General features: G+C 52.7%; 1 protein-coding gene across 1 annotated transcript in view; it reads left to right on the top strand.

The window, feature by feature from the left end:
- Positions 1-19,197, top strand: part of LRRC20 (leucine rich repeat containing 20) — a 63,886-nt gene extending 44,689 nt beyond the window's left edge. Inside the window, exons 4-5 of the mRNA XM_029201297.1 lie at positions 1,492-1,659; positions 18,962-19,197. Coding sequence (XP_029057130.1) covers positions 1,492-1,659; positions 18,962-19,116 — 323 coding nt within the window. The 3' untranslated portion in view covers positions 19,117-19,197. The remainder of the gene's footprint in view (positions 1-1,491; positions 1,660-18,961) is intronic.
- Positions 19,198-19,517: the final 320 nt, after the last annotated feature.

Here is a 19,517-nt window from a genome sequence, read left to right as displayed (position 1 = left end):
TAAAAAAAAAATGATAGCAGTTAGATGAAAAGCTTTTTGGTTTCCCAACTGTGGAGATGCCCGCCGGCTGATTCCAGGCACATCTCCCCAGCAGGATGTGCAGACTGGGCTTCACATAGAAGTGTTTTCAGCCTCCCCCAGAGACTCTGCTTCCTGAAGGTTCCACCCAGACCTGCCCTGATGTTGGTGTCTGGATGGACCCCTCCCCAACCCCACTTTCCTGAGGAAATGGGACTGTCATTCCATTCCCCACTTCCCTCCCTTATCTGTGAATCTCAGGGAACATGGGGAACTGCTAGGTGCGTGTGCCCTGGGGCAGGTTACTTGACCTCTGTGAGCCTCAGTGCTCTCATCCATAAATTGGGAGAGAAATTTGTTGGGAGGATTATATGAGATTTCATGAATGACTAATACATTGCCTGGGACATTGCATCCCTCGTTAAATATTCACACCTGCCTCTCCTGTTGCCTCTGTCACCAGCCCCTTTGTCCCATGTTTTGTGACCAGCATCGAGTCATCCAGGTCATCTCAATCCTGGCTTCCCTGCCACCTGGTGGTGTGATCTTGGGCAAATTGCTTAACCTCTCTGAGCCACCATTTCTGGTTCTGTCAGATGGAGCAGAATAAGATAAATCTTGCAGAGCTGTTCTGAGGATCAGATGCGACACTTAGCATCAGCTCCTGGCAGTGTGTGGGACTCAGCGTAGGCCCCCCCAAAAAGAAAAAGAGAGCTCTCGTTACTACTTCTTTATGGGATGCAGAACCATGCAGGAGTCCAGCAAGATGATGTTGTATGACTTCTCCTGTGATGTGTCTCTTTGCTCGAGATCATCCCAGAGGACATTCCAGCGCAGCCAGGGCACAGACCCAGGTGTGAGTACTGGACCTGCAGGAGCAGAGAGCTGCAGGGGCCTGGTCACAAAGGGCCTTGATTGCCTAGGGAGGAGGTCCTGGGGAGCCACTGAAGGTTTGTGAGCTCAAGGCTGCGCTCATGAGGTTAAAAAGGTCCCACTGTGCAGCATTGATTGGAGAGGGACTGGAGGCAGGAAGCCAGGGAGGAGGCTGCCAGAGTGGTCCAGGTCAGAGGGACCGCTTCCGTCCTAGGGATGTGTTTGGGGGGAACAAAATCGAGGGGCAAGCCTGATTGAGCCGCAGTAAGGAAAGCCTCTCTGGTCATTCTGGATGCCTCAGTTCAAGGATGTGATGGTCCCTAAACCAGCCTTAGGAATGACCCCAGATGTGCCACCCTGAGCAGGGGTGAGAGACCTCTGTTGGGCAGAGCCTTCCATTCCAAAGCCAACAGCCGGGAGCCCAGCTGGAATGATGGGTGGCAGTGGTAGGGGTTACCCCTCCTTTTGCATTAATATGGAGTTCGCCCCTTGGGGGGCTTCCTTCCTTGCCGCCTTCCTGGCCCAGGAGGCCAGCAGTCACTGTGGTCTCTGGGTTGCTCCCCTTCCCCCCGCTCCTTACTCTTTCTCCACACCTGGCAGAGCTCCACCTGGAAGGGAACTTCCTGCACAGCCTCCCCAACGAGGTCAGCACCCTACAGCACCTCAAGGCCATCGACCTGTCCCGGAACCAGTTCCACGACTTCCCTGAGCAGCTCACCACCCTGCCCGCGCTGGAGACCATCAATCTGGAAGAGAACGAGATTGTGGGTGAGTGGACCCAGCCCACCAGGCCCCTCACCTCCCTTTGCGTGCAGAGCCTCCCCTGAGCTCCCTTTCCCGAGTGAGGTTCACAGAGCCTCACAGGGCACAAGGCATGGGCCTCTGGACTCAGAGTTTCATAGACAAGAGCGCAAGGTTGGGCTTTCTGGTCTGAGATTCCCGAGTACAGGGCACTGAGCCTAGGAAGGTAACCATTACGAGGCCCTGCCACCTGCCAGGGGCCAGGTCAGACACTTGCTTTCACCTGGCAGGTAGAAGCTCTTGGCTTTCCCCACAGCGAGCCCTGAACTGGCTGGGCCACCTTGGGCCACAGGCGCTCCCTCTCGCGTCTCCTTCTGCCTGCCTCAGGTGCCTCTGCGACCCTTCAGCTGGGACCCTCTATGCATTGACTCCTGGTAGAGTCCCCAGCTCTCCCTCTCTGGCGTCACAGTGAGCTCTTTGCCATTATTAAGCAGGAGCCACTAGGCAGAGGTGTTCAGAACAGTGTCTCTGTGCCTCCAGTACAGATACGCTCCCCCCAGGGAACCAGAGGGTCTTCCCGTCTGGGTTGGAGATGTGCCTCCTGCAGACAGCAGATCCCAGCGAGCTGGGTTCCTCTGAGGTGGAGGAGGGGTCCCTCTCTTCCTTTTGTAGCAGTTACATACCTGCCGGTCTCATCAGGACCTGAGCACCTCCCCAGCTGCTGTCTAACCTCCCCAGAGAGAGCCTGGCACTCACAGGGTCCTTTCGCGCTCCTCCTCGGCCCCTCCTGCGGCTGCCTCGGTGGGCTCTGGAAGCCCATCTGCAGCCCCATTTCGTCCTCTCTCACGTTGCCTCTAATGTTGATGGTTAATAATAACCCCCTTCAGTTATGCTTTTATTTTCGTAAGCTCTTTCACAGCCATTTTGCCATTTGATTAAAAGGAAGAGGTCTCTGGTGGTTTGGAGCTGCTCGATGAAGAGCAGCCTGCCTTGTGCGCCAGCGAGCGTCCCTTCTATCAGGGATGCCGCCTGCAGGGCCCTGGCCCTGGCTGAGTGGGAGGTGGGACCAGCTAAGTTCTGAACGTCTGGGTCCATCCTTTTAGAGATGAGTAAACTGAGGCTCAGAGAGGTTATGAGAGAGCATCGGGTGGCACAGTGAGACCACAGAAGCGCCAGGATAAGAATACATGATTCTAAAACTCAGCCCTGTGCCTGGAGTGGGGTTCCCTTGCCTGGCCTCTGGGAAGGCCCTGGGGGTGGGCTCTGGGTCAGTCTTGCCTCCCAAGACCAGGATCACTGAGTGGCTGGCCCGTGCGTTGGCCCCCCTGGTCACTTGGGCCCTTGTTCTGTCTTTAAGCGGAAGGAGCATGCCCAGAAGTGCCTTTTCACTGCACAGTTCTTCCTCCTGTGCTGTCCTGACCACCCGGGGCCTCGCCCTGAGCACTTCACTCTCAGCCAGGCTCTCCTTGCTGGGCCCTTCCTCCTCCACCTCTTGTTCTTGGAGGCCATTCCTGATGCCTCCACCTCCTGCTGCTGCTTATCCAAATGGGGCAGTAACCAAGCAGGGGCTACTTCAGGCTGATACCAAGACCAGAGCTGGGTGGGTAGCTGCAGGCAGGCAGGTCAGGACAAGTATTGGCCATTGGCTTCCCCACTCCCTAACTGCAGCTTTGAAAGACTCACGTCCCCTCTCTGAGCTTCAGCTCTTCTCAGCTTCCAAATGGAGTTTCTCCCCACCCTCCCCAACCCCCCACCCCAGAAGGTGGCTTCCCCACGCCCCCAGCCGGAGAACTGGCTGTGTGGTCTATGCTGGCTGCAGTACGAGAAAAAGTGGGAAGTACAGGGTGGCACAGATTCCCTAATCTTTCCCCTCCCACAAGGCTGACAACATTCCTTAGCCGAACAGCTCCCACAGCAAAGATCGGCGGTTTTGACTTCTTCTTTTGTACACGTATCTCTAACTTTCTGCAGAGTGACAGTAATAACTCCACACATGGAAGCATCTTACAGCTTACCAAGAGTGCTCATGTGCAGGCCCAAGGCAACAGGGTGATCATCCCATTTGATAGATGTGGAGACTGAGGCACTAAGACATTCCCCCGGCCTTCATGGTCAAGTGTCTGTTGCACACCTGGCCAGGTAGAAGAGACATCAGCCACTGGGCTGTGTGTCCCAGTCAGTTCAGTCTGTGACAGAGCCCTCTGCTGCCCAGCCTGGGCCCGGCCTGGGGGACATGGAGATGTCAGGGACTGCCCCTGCCTTCTAGTTTTCCCCAAGTGTCCAGCAGCTCCTCGAGGTGCTTGGCTGATCTCAGGGCCTTCCCCATTGCGGGATGCCTGGGTGTCCTCCCCCAACCAGGTGGAAAGAGGGGCACACGGCGGCAGCTATGGTTCCCTTGCAGGAGGGTCCTCACTTTTATTTTCTACCTGTCTCCAATCCATCCTAGTTAACTGCTTGGATGGCTTTCTAACTCCCAAACCAGCGGAAGGCCAGGCCACAGCCTTCGCAGCCCAGGTGGAGGAAAGAGAGCCGTAATCCCAGTGAAGAAGGTGAGGGCTGAAAAGTCCTACATTATGGAAATAGCTTTGCACTCGTCACCAGCTGTAGCCGATCTCCTGCAGGAGCTCATGGGGATAAGTGTAGTTGGAGCTTAGGATGCCTTAAGAATGGCTTATTTTTCCCCTTTAGAGCCCTCAGAGAGGATTGGAAAAGTTTTTTAAAAATCGTTTTTAAAGAAATAAATTGGGTTGCCTTAAAGCTTTAGTTCGGTAAGTAGAGAACAAGCAGCTCTGAAGCAAGCCCCCAGGTGCATCCGAAGGTGCCTCTGAAGGGACCTTCTCAAAAGATGCCTCCAGCAAGGCCTCAGGAAGGCCTGGAAGCTGCCGAGGGTGGCAGCAGCATCTTGTTTCTGAACAGTGCCGCTGCCCAGTCTTCCTCCACTCTCTGGACCACGATGATGCAGGGAGAGGAGAGAGGGCTCCGGTCCATGGACGGGAGAAGGCACAGGACCTCATCAGGGTATGCAGGCTGGGAGAGAGGCAGGGACACTGCCCTCTGTTTTCTGGTCCAACCGGCGGTGGGCAGGGCGGGGAGGGTGCCCGTCCTTGGTGCTCACCGGTAGCTGAGTGCCCTCAGGTTGAGGATCTGGGTTAGCATGTGGCGGCCTCGTTGCTGCCGCCTTGTACGGACAGTCCTCCAGTCCGTGTGTGTGATGTGGCCTCCCTGTGCTCTCATCTCTGGAGCCACCCTGCTCCCTACCCCCACCCAACATGAGTGTGGTGTCCGCATACAGCGGGCGCGCAGCTGGCTGGGAGCACAGTACAGAGCAGGAATTCCAAAGGCTCCAAGGCCCTCCGAAATGACTGACACATAATAGGGTAATAAGTTGTGAAACCAGCATGTGCTGGAGTACATCACCTGTAGCATGGTACATACTGCTTTGTGACTTTTTATTTTAGTTTTGCAATGTACCCGCACAGATATAGGTACTGGGTCATGCTGTAAAATGTATTTTTTTTTCTTTTTTCTTTTGGCCTCGCCACGCAGCTTGTGGGATCTTAGTTCCCTGATCAGGGATCAAACCCACACCCTTGGCAGTGAAAGCGCGGAGTCCTAACCACTGGACCACCAGGGAATTCCTAAAATGAATTTCTTACAGTGAGTCATGATGAAAAAATATTGAAAGCCGCTTCCATGAGTTGTCCCGCAGAGATTTGGGGTCTGTGCTCAGCCAGCCAGCTCCCTGTCCTTCAGCTCTCACCCCTCAACTACGCCACACTCTTCCCTCCTCTCATCTCCTCCCGCGTCTCTGTCCATCGTGGTCGCCACCACTGCATCCTCAGGGTGACTGGATGGTGAGGGTGTCGTGAGGATGGGCAGTGATGCCTCGGCTAAGGGGATGAGCTCTCCTCTCACCCGAGTGTGGAGCCAGGTAGATGACAGGTTCAATGCCATCTGACTCTTTATCTCCACCCCATCCCACCTCAGCCACCCTGCACGGCCAAGCTCTCAGTCCAGAAGTCCTGCCTCATGTCTTACCATTTTCTCTGCCTTTGTCCTAAGCCCCTGAGTCTGTAGGTCTGGGCCTGGTTCAGATGAACAGGAAGTGGTGCAGGTCACAGGCCTCTCCTCCACCCCCCCAAGCTGGGCCCTGGCACACGCATATAGCAAGTGCCCCCATCCAGATGGGAGGCTTCCTGGGTCCTTGGGGACAAGCCTGCCAGGCACTTCCGAGAGGGAGAAAAGGGTTTGTAGCTTAGAGTATTTATTCTGACAACAGTGACTTACAAGTTTCTGGGATGTGGGATGGTCCTTATATTTTCCAAACCAGAAGGAGCCTCTTGTATATGGAAGCTTCTGAGTGTGTATAAACAAGACTGCTTGGGGAGAGAGAGTCTCTGCAGAAATAGGGGCGACAGAGATGAATGAGATGCAGGTCCTGACCTTAAGTTGCGTACAGGCTGTAGGGAAAGTCTGAGTGGGAGCGGAGAGTAAACTACAAGATAAGACATGGTCAGAAGTGCTGAGGTGCCAGGGGGAGGCTCCCAGGCAGAGGGTGGCTGTCCACATGTCCTTGTGAGGTGGGGTTCCCCAGAGAGCCCTGGAAAGGCTTTGGAGGAGGTAGAAGCGTTTGGTCTGTGAGTGGTGACATGGGCAGAAGATGGGTCACCCATCCTGTTAAAACCAGGGAGTCAGTTCTTTACCCCAGCAACCATCACACAGGCCTTGAAGGTGGGTGTGGGAGCAGCATTCACTCCTAAGAACTTATAATTACTCGATGCTACAGAGCAATTCAACACGTTCCTGGAACATATGGGGTGAAGGGGAGACCAAGTGCCGATGTTTCAGAGACTTCGTTTTGCTTAAGCAGGAGACTCTTTTGGTTAAGCTAGAATTTAACTTTCCGTTAAAAAACCCACCCTCTATTTGCTGGGTTTTTTACCCCATGCAACCACTGTTCCAGAAAGAACGAGAGATCATAGGGAAACAAAAGCTTGTTAAGAATTTAACAAATAAAGCAATAGCACTTTTAAAAGGAAAAGTACAGATATCCCCTGCTTTTCCAAAGTTGGCTTTACACCACTTCACTTTTACGAAAGACCTGCACTGGTACCTGTTTTCTCTAATCAAGGAAATCCGAAGAGGATTTACACTTTTATGAAAAAATAGGAAAAGCGCAAATCGCATTCAGCATTTATTTTGCAGCGAGTGTTAACAGAGGAAGTTTGTGCCCCGGGCAGAGAGAGTGGCCCTGCCAAGCTCCTTCCCCAGAACCACATCTCAGCATCAAGCCGCCATGTGCTTTATCTCAGTTTATTTTGTGTGTCCGTTAATAAGATGTGTCTTAAGGTAATTGCTTCTTCACTTTATGCCATTTCTGCTTACGAAAGCTTTTATAGGAATGCTCTACTTTCAGATAGCGGGGGACATCTGTACCTGTATCACGTAGGGATGCTTTGGGCTGCATTTACTTAATTCTGTGTTCACACAGTTTCACTTCTTACTGTCAAGGCCAGTAGTTCTCAGAGTGGGGGGAGCCCAGGACCAGCAGGATCATCTGAGAACTTGTTAGAAATACATATTCTTAGGCTCCTCCCCAGTCAATCAATCTGATTGATTCTCCTCAATCAGAAACTGGGGGAGTGGGGACAGACAGCAATTTGTGCATCTTTTTTTTTTTTTTTCGCCGTGCCACTTGGCTTATGGGATCTCAGTTCCGGACCAGGGACTGAACCCGGGCCACGGCAGTGAAAGCGCTGAGTCCTAACCACTGGCCACCAGGGAATTCTCTAGCAGTTTGTTTTAATAAGTTCCCCCCCCCCCAGGTGATGCGGATGCATGCTGAAGTTTGAGAACCCCTGTCGAGGCTCTGGCTTCTCAAAGTGTCATCCACAGACCATCAATAGTGTGGGCATCACCTGGGAACCAGTTCGAAATTCAGAACCTCAGGCTCCACCTCCAACCTCCTGAAAATCAGAATGTGTACCTGAGCAAGACCCCCAAGTGCTTTCTATGCACAGCAGGGCCTGAGAAGCGCAGGGCCTTTTCCTAAAGCACCAGGTGCCACCTCCGGGCTGCTGACTGTGCTAATGGCCGCACCGTCCTCCCAAACACAACTGCTCCTTAAGCCTCACAAATTTCTCAGGGAACCCGAGGTTTCCACAAAGTACAGGACCCTTGTCCCCTGGGCTACAAGGATGGTTTGGGGGCACTGTGGAGACTTAGAGGGAGCACACCTGGCCCAAGGGGGCACCTGCACCCCTGCCACAGCCCAGTGTATCACTGGGAGCCCAGGCCCTGTATCACAGCAACTTTTTCCTTCTCTGGGCAGGCGGGGGAGGGGCAGATCCCTCCAGGGAGCCGCAGCTTCGCTCTGGTCTCCATCAATAGAAGAGATTCTCCAGGATATCGTCCCTTAGCATGGGGCATAAATGCCCACTAGGACCTCAGGATTGCCCTTTCCTGACATTGACATCACTGTTCCACCCTGTTTCACAGACTAAATTGATCAGCATCACAGGGGCAGAGAGATGTGGCTTTATTTCACTTTGGGGCTCTACCAAGCTGCCCCTTAGTGAGAGGTTCTGCAGGCTCTCCTTGCTCTTGGAATTCTCCTGTGGCTGGGGGCCTGAGCCACAAGCACTGAGTACCAAGTGCTGAGTGAGTGGTACACGAGGAAGCTGGGCTGGGGAGGGCTTCCCGGGGAGCGGGAGTGAGGGGGACCTGGTCCTATTGTTCCACATCACACCCACTCTGTGCCTCTGGGGGGACAGAAGGAGAGTTCTTTCACTGGAGCCCAGAAAATAGTTTTCAAATAGAAGAAACCCTAGAAAAGCAGAAGTGGAAATAATGCTCTGTTTGATCTGAAAAGATAAAATCGCACAGACTTGAAAACCTAACAGCTATGGCTGCTTGACACTGCTCCTCTGTAATCGTCTCATTTAATCTGCTCAGGCCTCTCTTCTGGATAGGGGGCGTTACCTCCACTTGACGGCTAAGAGAGAGGCTCAGAGAGATTAAGCAGACTGCACTGGGGCCTGGTGGAGGCAGGATTTGAACCCAGGTCTTTGGTGCGCCTGGGCCCACATGTCTTTGGTGTTCCGGAGCCTGCCAGCTCTTCATGTGATGGGAGAGGAGGGTGTGGATGGTGCCTGGGGTAGCAGGTTGGGTGCCACATGTCTGGTAGCACCAGTAAGCTATTGGCCAGGTCACAAGGGCAGAGTTTTCTTATACTGGCCTCGCTCAGCCCTGGCAGGAGCCCTGCGGTTGCAGAGAAAGGAGCTCTCCCTGTGAGCGGCCTTTTAGCTGGTATTTACAAGGGGCTGATTGGCAAGCACACTTCCTGTAGCTCCCTGCCTGCCAGAGAAGGCTGTTAGCCCCTAAGACAGGTCAAAGCAGAGAAGGTCTGGGAAGACAATGTCAAACCCCTGACACATTCCTCCTGCCTGTGGATCTTGGGCTCCAAGCCCATCTCGGGGGGAATGGATGGATCCCTGGACATTGGGTTTGAATTACCCCCCCACCCCCCACCCCCCGTCCCGAGCACAGCCAGCTGGCGACAGTCTGAGCCTTGCCCTGCCCTCCAAGCGCTGAGTGTCACAGTGCCCAGGGGAAGATGATTCACCCTTCAAGGTGGCAGCTGCCTGCTTGGCACAGCGGACTCATGCCGTCTGCCCAGAACGCCCTTGTCCAGCACCAGCAGAGTGCCGCCCTGTACCCATGGGCAGTGAGCAGTCAGTACAGGCATCGATCGTGAAGCCATCACTAGACACAGTGTAGGAGCGCTTGCTGGCTGTGGAGCCGCTTGAGGGGGAGGTTAGGAGTAAGCAAACAGTCTTCAACAGCAATTAGTGCAAATTAGACATGGTCCCCAGACGTGGAGGGGAGGGAAGCTCCTGTTGCAGCTCCTGCCCACATGTGTCTGCCTGAAGGGAACTAGCAAGCCTGGTCTCTGGGCAGAAGACATTTCACACACTTGGTCTCTGTCCAGATGGCATTCTCTGTGCCAGCCACTGAGTGGTAAAACTTTGATTACCCACAGAACGTCCAGTTCTCCAGGGTGCTGGGAGCACTCTGCTGGTAGCACACAGGTGAACAGCAAGAAAAGTTCTTTGACATCTGCTTAAAACAAAGTACTTTCTTGCTCCCTTAGATAAGCCAGTCTAAGGGACCGTCTGTCTCTCTCTCTGTCCAGAGTGCTGGAGAGCAGCCCAGATGCTCTGACTCTCAAAGCTCAGCCTTGCAAGGGCCTTATTCAGGGAGTAAGAGGCTCGCAGGGTCACGAACACGGACTTAGGCATTTGGGAAACGTTCATTCGCCAGTTGTCGTTTTTTGATTGAGCAGCTTGTCGTGCGCTAGGCGCTGTGCTGGAGATGGAGGCGGAGAAAGCCCACTCCCTGTTCTCACGGGGCTCATGTCATGGTCAGTTACACTAGCTGATACTTAGTGGCCATTTATTTCATATCTGGATCTTCTCTAACCATTTGCAAGTGTGCTCTTATTTAACGCTCACGACCACCTTATGAGGCAGGCACTATTATTCTCCCCAGGTGAGGAAACTGAGGCTCAGGGAAGTTACTTAAGTAACTTGGCAAAGGTCATGCTGCCCGGACAAAACCAGGGTTTCCAACCCAGGCAGTCTTGCTGCAGAACCCCAGCTATCGAGGACAGTGCTTTGCATAAGGAGAGAGGATTTTTGCATATAGCTGGAGGGAGATTGAAAGCCACAGGGAAGTTATGGCTAGAGCACGTAACTTCGGTTGGAGGGAAACTTCCTTGGGGTGGAGAGAACAGTGTAAGTCGATGAGGCAGGATTCCCTATGCCACGAACGCAGGCAATCAGCCTAGCTCTTGACAGCTCTGCCCCACACAGTGAAGCAGGTGGGCAGCATCCTGGGATGGAAGTGCTATATGAGTGTTTTCACCGGATTCTCTCATTAAGCCTCACTGGGAGGACCAGTGGTACTCAAACTAGCTGTGCATTCAAATCATTGGGAGATTTTAAAAACACCTGTGTCCAGGCCATACCCCATGCCAGTTAAGTCAGAATCTCTGATGGTGGGTTTGGGGCTTGATGATTTTTTAAAGCTCCCCAGATGATTCCAATGTGCAGGCAAGATAGAACCATGGAGCTAAACCAGAACCTTCCATCAACAAGCACATTCCATCCCTGAAGAAGCTGTAGCCTCTTTCTTCCTTCTCTCAGTGTCTGTTGCCTGTGTGTATGTGTGTAGCTACGTCAGGATGAGAAGAGCAGTCAGCCCAGCCGTGAGAGCTGACGGTCGGCTGGGAGGGTGGCAGAGGTGAGCTCTGTGGACTTGCCTCTTTGCTCAGTGTTCCTCTTTCCCACGGACCCTGCTGGACCCTGGGCACGGTGGCTCTGCTGCCGCAGTGCCCACAAACCCCCACTTGTGATTTCCCTGTAGCACAGCCCGCTCACCTGGCATTTTCAGAAGAAACTTTATCAATGAGCCAGAGGCAACTGAGAACATGCAGACAGCCAAACAGCGGGCCGGTTCCCAAAGTTCAAGTTTATTCCAAAGAATCCTAGTGTAGGTGGACAGGAGTTGGCCTGAGCTCTGACACCTTGTGCTCAGGAGCCTGTGGTCCTGCCCGGGCGGGCTACTTGACTCACCATTACTGGAGGTGCTTGCTCAAGGTCAGTGACCTCACCTTGGTAGCTTGAAATTGGCCATGGGAGGAATGTTTACACCACGCAAAATCGGCAGATGCCCCACATCAGGGATGTTTCCCTCAGGAAGTGGATTGTTAAACGCACACCACTTCCTTGCTGCTTGTCCTGGCCACTTCACCCACTTCCCCTCCACCACCACCTTCCACTCATTTTGTTTCTCAGAAGCTGGTTTCCCTGGTGAGGCCCTACCTAATTCACTCCCATCTGGTGCTTATCTTAGGAGCTTTTCTTCTTATTTTTCCAATTATAACGGAGGTTTTATTTCTCTGACAATGATCTTAAGCCTGAGTGGAAAGAGGTGTAAAGTTGGTGGCAGCGACCTTAGGTTCCAAGCACGGAGAAGATTTACAAAGGAGCTATTCACATGTCCACCCCACCCAGGAGAAGAGCCTGTAGGGGAGGCGATTACTTTTCCATCCCACGCGTCCTTCACCCCTCACTTCCAGACTCTTGCTGTACAGCAGATGAGGTGGCTCTAGTCTTCCGTGTGTTATAGACACACATACCTCCCGCTGTGAGGGAGGGACCGGCAGACACTTAATGGGAGGCCATGGCAAAACTGCCATTCTTTCCCGAGCCCCTCCCGGGGTATCTAACTGAAGCAGCTGGAGAAGCAGAGCAGAGGGGTGGGGGGACTTCAGGGGAGAGGGGCGGTGGGCACAGGGGAGCAAAATGGGAAATCTGACGGGGAAGGCAAATCCCCAGGCTTGGGCCAGGCAGTCTGAGTTACTTACTTAGCTGTCTCCAGAGCAGCCAGTAAGGGGACAGTGTTCAGACCCGGCTTTGACTGCACGTGGGATCCAGGTGGGGCAGTGTGCAGGAGGGGGCAGTGCTGGCAGGTGGCCGCACTGGGAGCCTGTGGGCCCACCTTGCTGGCCAGTCTGAGGTGCGGAGGAGGAGGAAATCACAGTGGGGGCTTTTCTCCCCCTTTGTTTTTCTTTCCCCACAGCCTGCACTTAAGGTTCATTAACGTATTCCGTAAAACACTCTGTGCTCCCCATCCTCTTGCCGATTGCCCGCCACACTCTCTACACCTCCTTGGGGAGTGCCGCGTGGTCCCTTCTGCCAGCCCCTGTGGCCCCATGAAGCCGAGGACCGCTTAAAGATGGGAGGTTGAGGTTCAGAGAGGTTAGGGGCCTGCCTGAGGTTGCACAACTCCAAATGGCAGATCCGAGGTCAGGGCCTGGGTCTCTGCCCCATCCACTCCCGCAGCTGGCCTCTCTTTCATCAGAGGACTTAGAACTCCCCAAGCCAAACAGACTTCCTTGAGGGACTCAGCCTGCAGGACTGTCAAGGGCATGCAGTGTTCTCTGTGCCTCCTGAGCACAAGGGCTGCTGCTGCTTTCTTCCTGCACACATCCCCCCACCCCCCACCCCCGACAACCAGGGCTTGGGCTAGGGCTCGGGCCAGGGCTCTGTGCAGTGGGGGAGCTCGATCACTGCCCTCCCCGGGCTTGTGAAGGGACAGACCCAGCCGTGAGTGTGGCCCGGGAGCCTCCTTGTTACAGGCACAATTCTCTGTCCCGCCAGGTTACCATAGTTTGCCTGCTTGTGTCTTGTGGCATTTCAAGTGGGGCGTGAAGCTCAGCTCAGCTCAGCATCCTTGATCTTTGTTGTTGAGGCACCAGGCACCAAAAGCTGTGTCAAGGTTGATGCCAGGCCAGCCTGAATTCTCCAGCACGAATGTGCCCACAGCCCCCTGGGGAGGCTAAGGCAGCCTCCCACGTGCTGCCCACAGGCCTGAGGCACTAGGGCTGGGGCGCTGCCTCTGCATCTTTACCCAGCGCCCCAGGTCCCATTGTAAGGAGGCCTCAGGCTCCACGCTCACTGATTGGGATCCTTTGGGGACTGGAGGCAGAGAAGCTGAAAAATCCTGAAAAATCAGGCATTCTGGCTGGAAGGAGATCACCTGGATCAGAAGTGAGACAGCCAGCCATGTGTCAACTGTCCAGTGTGGCTCCAGCCTGGGCGGCCAACAGGGCGCCATGATCTGTTTCTAAGCTGCCAAGGAAGCCAGGGAACTGGGGCCCTAGGCCACCAGGTTGGGGAGCCTCTCATCCCAATTCCAGATGGGACCTTAGATGTCGTGGGACTCAGCTCCACCCAAAGCGGGAATCAGAAGTCACTGGTCTCTGCTGGGTTACCTCTGTGCTGGGAAGCTCACTCAGTACCCCTTACCACTTCCCTGGGCCCAGACCCCTCCTCCTCTCAGCCTCCGTTCAGACCGTGGGTACCACACATATGCTGAATCGTGCTCTGAAACAGTCATTTTTATCATCTTGCCTCAAGCTGGTCCCAGTGGCGTGAAACAAGTTTGCCAGTCAATGGTGCCAATGATTAGTGAAGGGAGGTCAAGCCGACCTTGAAGAAGTAATTTTCTCTAAATACTGCCCACTCTGATTCTGCTTTTATTGGTTATTTTAAGCTTCCACAGACATAGGCAGGAGTCTGGGAGGGCTGTCTGAGGTGGGAAGAGGGTTGGATCCATCTCTCATTGTCTGTAATGGCGAAAGCTGGAAAAAAACTGAATGTCTAACAGTAGAAACATGAGCCAAAGTGTGATCCCTCCATTCCATGGACCACCACGTGGCCGTAATAACGTCACAGACTTGTAACCTGAAAAGATGTTCACAATGTGTCATCAAGAAAAGCATGTTATGGCGTAGTATCTAGGAGGCCATTTTTTTTTTTTTTTTTTTTTTTTTTTTGCAGTACACGGGCCTTTCACTGTTGTGGCCTCTCCCACTGCAGAGCACAGGCTCCGGACGCGCAGGCTCAGCGGCCATGGCTCACGGGCCCAGCCGCTCTGTGGCATGTGGGATCTTCCCGGATCGGGGCACGAACCTGCGTCCCCTGCATTGGCAGGCGGACTCTCAACCACTGCACCACCAGGGAAGCGCTAGGAGGCCATTTTTGAAACATAGTTGTGTATGCACATACACACACACACACACACGCATGTTTAAAAGTTGGTAAGGCCATGTACCTCACATTAACAGTGATTGGTTCTGCGTGGTGAGACAGGGTGATTTTATTTCTGCTCATCAATATTTTCTCATTTTCTAAATTGGATTATTGCACTAAAGGGCCAGTAACCTATCACAGCCTTGGCCCACAGAGGCCTGGCCCTGACTGGCAAAAGTGGCCAGAATGGGTCAGGTCAGGGGAAGGGCCCCAACTCTTGAATGTACTGAGGTCAGAGTTGCTTAATCAAGTGGTGTTCATGGTGGGTCCACTGTGTGCCCAGCCCAGGGTGGTCCTGAGCCTGAAGGAACTTACGATCTAGTTCAGGAGGTAAAATATGCATTCATTTGTTCGTTCACTCATTCATCCAACAAATAGCTATTGAGCACCTGTGAGCACTGTGCCAGGTACTGCACTCATAGTGTGAACATAGTCCCAGAGTGTGATGCGTGATATGAGTCTTGTATAAAGGGTTATGGGACTTTGGATGCGGACCAGAGGGAGTGACAGAGGAGGGGGCCTTTGAGCTGGAATATGAGGATCCACAGGACATGGGCGAATGGGGATGAAGGCGTGGCCCAGGGGAGAGGGCAGAGCTGGGCTCCTCTTCCTCTCCAGGTGTGCCAAAGTCCAGGGACCTGGCTTCCATTACCACCATGAGGCCAATGTGTCTTGTAGCCCTAGGAAGCTTATGTAGCCTCTTCAAGCTTCCGGTTCCCCACCCACAAAACGCAGATCATTTCATATCCTCCTCTCTACCCTCCAGCCATCTCCTGCTCTTGTCAGGATGCTCTGAGCGTAAATGTTCTTTTAAGCTTTATCCAGAAACTCCCAATTGGGCACTTGGGCTTGTTGCTTGCTAGCCTGGCTGCTCCAGTTTGTTGATTCTGCCAGCTTTGACACATTCTGGTGGCCCCATTGCTCCTTCCTCTAAGCTGCTCAAGCACCTTTAGCGGTTAAATCAGGGGAAAGAGATACACTTAATCCCCGCCATCACTGTCCTTGGGCAGAGTGGTTTGGGGAACGCTGCAGACCCTGAAGAGGCCAGCTCAGTGAGTGGTACTTGGAAAAGACAGGCTGAGGACTCAGGCAGCGCTGCTGTCTCTAGGCCTGGAGTCACGGGGATTTGCTCCAAGCCTGGGCTGCAGCTGGTCTTCGTGCCACGCCCAGCAAACCTCGGCAGGGGCATCACAGGGAGACCCTCCTCCCCATCTCAGGAGCACCGGCCACTCTGTAGCCCGCAGGCCTCCCTGGCTGAGGGGTGGAGGAGTCACGGAGTCCAGAGAGAGAAAGTCCTTAGCAAACCCTAGTTCTTGCTTGAAGGCAGGCCAGGGTGATCTGACGTCACCTAGGGGATAGTGGACGGTGAGGAACCTGATGAGGTATCGAGGGTGGAGGATTCTGACTAAACCAACTTAGCAGAATTCTTGCTAAAATTGGACAATGAGAGATGAACACTGAAGCACAAAAGTCAGGCCTAGTTGAAAAATCCAGGGGAGCTGGAGCAGAGTTAGAGGATCATTGTCAGCATGGAGAAGCCGAGGCCCAGTTTCCTTATCTGCCAGATGGGTCATTATGAAGAACCACCTAGCACAGGGCCTCAGATATCAGTTCCTAGAAACAGCCTCCTTTCTTGGGCCCTTTTTTTTTTAAAATTGGCTGTGCCCCGCGGATGTGGGATCTTAGTTCCCCGACCAGGGATGGGACCTGCGTCCCCTGCATCGGAAGTGTGGAGTCTTAACCACTGGACTCCCAGGTCCCTTGGGCCCATTTTAACAAGGTGTTAACCTCCCTGGGCTTTGATTTCCTCCTGTGCCACATGGGGTATAATACCCTGTGAAATGACCTGACTTCTTAAGAGCCCAAGGCAAGAGGATTTTCTTATCTGGATGATCAGGGGCAGAGGGGATGGTGTGTCTGTCCCACCTGCCCAGCTGCTGGCTGTGCTGTTGGCCATTACAAAGCTAATGTGCTAATGTGGAGAAGGGGAAGCTTCCAAGTCATAAGCCCTTCTCTTCCCAGCCATTAACTGGTAGGGAAATTGGGGGCCCACTTTCCATGAATAAAGACAAGAAATGCCACAGGCAACCCCTTCCTTCAGCCCCCACTCCAGCAGCCGCCCCACCCAGTAAGGGGCATAGAGGAGCAGGCTGCTGGCAGCTGTGTGATGTGACATTAGCATGCAGATGAGCTCCAGAGGAAGCAGAAGGTGAGCAGGAACTGAGAGCAGTTGATCTTGCTTTCCCTTCCCTCCCAGGAGTAGCATCTGGTCATAACCTTGCATTCTAGAAACGCCTTATCTCTGCTTCTTTCCCTACCTGAGCCCCCACGTTTGCCTTGGGCTCTGGGTCCCTCCCCATCGCCTCCTTCACGGCTCCTGTCCTCTCATCCATCATGCAGGTTCCTGCCTGTCAAACAAGAGCCCCACTCGCCGCACTATAGCCAGTCTCGCTTGGGACCCAGCTCCCGACCACGACCCACCCTAGTAACTCCCTGCCGGCTGCCCTGGCACGTGTTTTTGTACCCACCATGTCTATGTGCCAGGTATAGTGTTTGGCCCTGGGGATTCAAGGACAAAGATAGACTCTGCTCTCAGGAGGTTAAGAGTTGCCCCTGCCTCCAGGACTGGACCCGTGGTCTAACGAACAGAGCCAGCCCCCAGGGAGCTCAGAGCCACTCACCCCAAGGTGCTAAGGGAGGGCAAACTCCCGTGATCTGTGATCAGTGATCTTTCATGTTACTATTGCAAAAAGACTGTGGCTTGCTGAAGGCTCACATGATGGTGAACATTTTTTTTAGCAATGAAGTATTTTAAAATTGAGGTATGTACGTTGTTTTTTTAAACGTAATGCTATTGCCTACTTAATAGACTACAGTGTAGGGTAACATAACTTTTACATGCACTGGGAAACCAAAAAAAATTCATGTGACTCGCTTGGTTGCGATATTCACTTTATTGCTGTGGTCTGGAACCAAACCCGCAATATCTCCGAGGAATCACTGTACAGATATTCTCTCATTCATCCTTAAACAACCCTGTGAGGTATATACTATTATTACCCTGATAGGAAGTTTATTTTATTATTTTTTTAATTGAAGTATAGTTGATTTACAATATCGTGTTAGTTGTAGGTATATAGCAAAGTGATTCAGCTATACATATATATTTTTTCAGATTCTTTGCCATATAGGTTATTACATTCTTTCCCATATAGGTTGAATATAGTTACCTGTGCTTTACAGTAAATCCTTGTTATCTATTTTATATATAGTGGTGTGTATCTGTTAATCCCATACTCCTAATTTGTCCCTCCCCGACCCCACCTTTCCCCTTTGGTAACCATGAGTTTGTTTTCTATGTCTGTGAGCCTGTTTCTGTTTTGTAAATAAGTTCATTTGTATCATATTTTAGATTCCACTTAGAATTGGTATCATATGGTATTTGTCTTTCTCTGTCTGACTTCACTCAGTATGATAATCTCTAGGTCCATCCATGTTGCTGCAAATGGCATTATTTCATTCTTTTCTATGGCTGAGTCATATTCCATTGTATATATATGCCACATCTTCTTTATCCATTCCTCTGTTGATGGACACTTAGGTTGCTTCCATGTCTTGGCTATTGTAAATAGTGCTGCAATGAACATTACGGTGCATGTATCTTTTCAAATTAGAGTTTTCATCTTTTTCAGATATATGATATGAAGTTTAATAATTTGCTTTAGGTACACAGTTGTTATGTGGCTGACCTGGGACTTGAACCAGAGACTGAGTGATCCTAAAGATTAGGTGTGAGGAACCATAAATGTTTTCAAGTATTAGTGTAGCTGCTGCCTTGTTCTGGTCCTTTTTTTTTTTTTTAATTGAGACAAAACTAACCATTTAAAAGTGCACAATTCAGTGGCATTTAGTGCATTCACAGTGTTCTGCACCTGTCAACTCTAGTTCCAAAATACTCTCATCACCCCAAAGGAGACCCTGCACGCATTAGGCAGTCACTATCCAATCCCCTCACCCCAGCCTCTGGCAGCCACTAATCTACTTTCTGTCCCTATGGCTTTGCCTATTCTGGACACTTATATGAATAGAATCATATACTCTGTGACCTTTTGTGTCCGACCTCTTTCATTCAGCATAACGTTTTCCAGGTTCATCTATGTTGTAGCGTGTGTCAGGCTGATTAATATTCCATTGTTTGGCTATACCACTTTTTGTTTATCCACTCGTTGTCGGACATTGGCTATTGTGAATAGTGCTGCTGTAAACACGTGTGCACGTATTTGAATACCTGTTTGCCGTTCTGCGAGTTCCACTCAAGAGTGGCATGGCTGGGATAAGTGGTAATCTGTGTTCAACTTTTTTTCTTTTTTTTTTGGCTGTGTTGGGTCGTCCTTGCTGCGCGCGGGCTTTCTCTAGTTGCGGTGAGCGGGGGCTACTCTTCTTTGCAGTGCGCGGGCTTCTCACTGCGGTGGCTTCTCTTGTTGCGCAGCACAGTAACTATTTTTTAGGATGCTTTTCTGCATGTGGCTGTAATGCCCTGGTGGGCCCCAATGGCCCCTCACACAGGGCCGGGTGCTGGGCACTGAGGCCATGTGCATCGGGCGATGCAGCCTCCTTCTTCTCTGCCCGCTTGGCTCCAGCCCCCTAATCTGTCCCTCTCTCCCTGACAGACGTGCCCGTGGAGAAACTGGCCGCCATGCCCGCCTTGCGCAGCATCAACCTGCGCTTCAACCCGCTGAATGCCGAGGTGCGCGTCATCGCCCCGCCGCTCATCAAGTTCGACATGCTCATGTCTCCGGAGGACGCGCGGGCCTCCCCACCCTAGGCCTCCCTCCTCAAGCCCGCCCAGCAAGGGACAGAGGCCACCTGGCCTGGCGCCCTGAGGGGAGGGAGTCCCACGAGCCCATGGGAGGCCAAGTTTGGGGGGCTGGGGGGCGGGCGGGCTGAATAGCGTGTGGCGGGAGGGGTGTGGCGGTCCAGGATAGATAGCGTAGAGCAGTAGTGGGCCCTGGAATGCCTGGAGGGAGGAGGCGAGGAGGGGGCTGGAGCCCAGACTCTGGGCACTCACAGCTTCCGTGCAAACCTGGGCAGATCCTCTGAGCCTTACAATTTGAGGAAAGGGGCAATGGCAGGGGCTTTTGCCTCCTTTGGGCTCCCTAAAGGCTTTTGGGGGAACACATGCCTCCAAGTTACCTTCAAATCATTGGTACCTTCTGGGCCCACGGA

Source organism: Monodon monoceros, unplaced genomic scaffold (assembly GCF_005190385.1).
Source record: "Monodon monoceros isolate NGI ecotype Baffin Bay Population unplaced genomic scaffold, NGI_Narwhal_1 Super_Scaffold_4, whole genome shotgun sequence".
In the NCBI taxonomy this organism is placed as follows: Eukaryota; Metazoa; Chordata; class Mammalia; order Artiodactyla; family Monodontidae; genus Monodon; species Monodon monoceros.
This window is presented reverse-complemented; position numbering and strand designations above follow the sequence as displayed.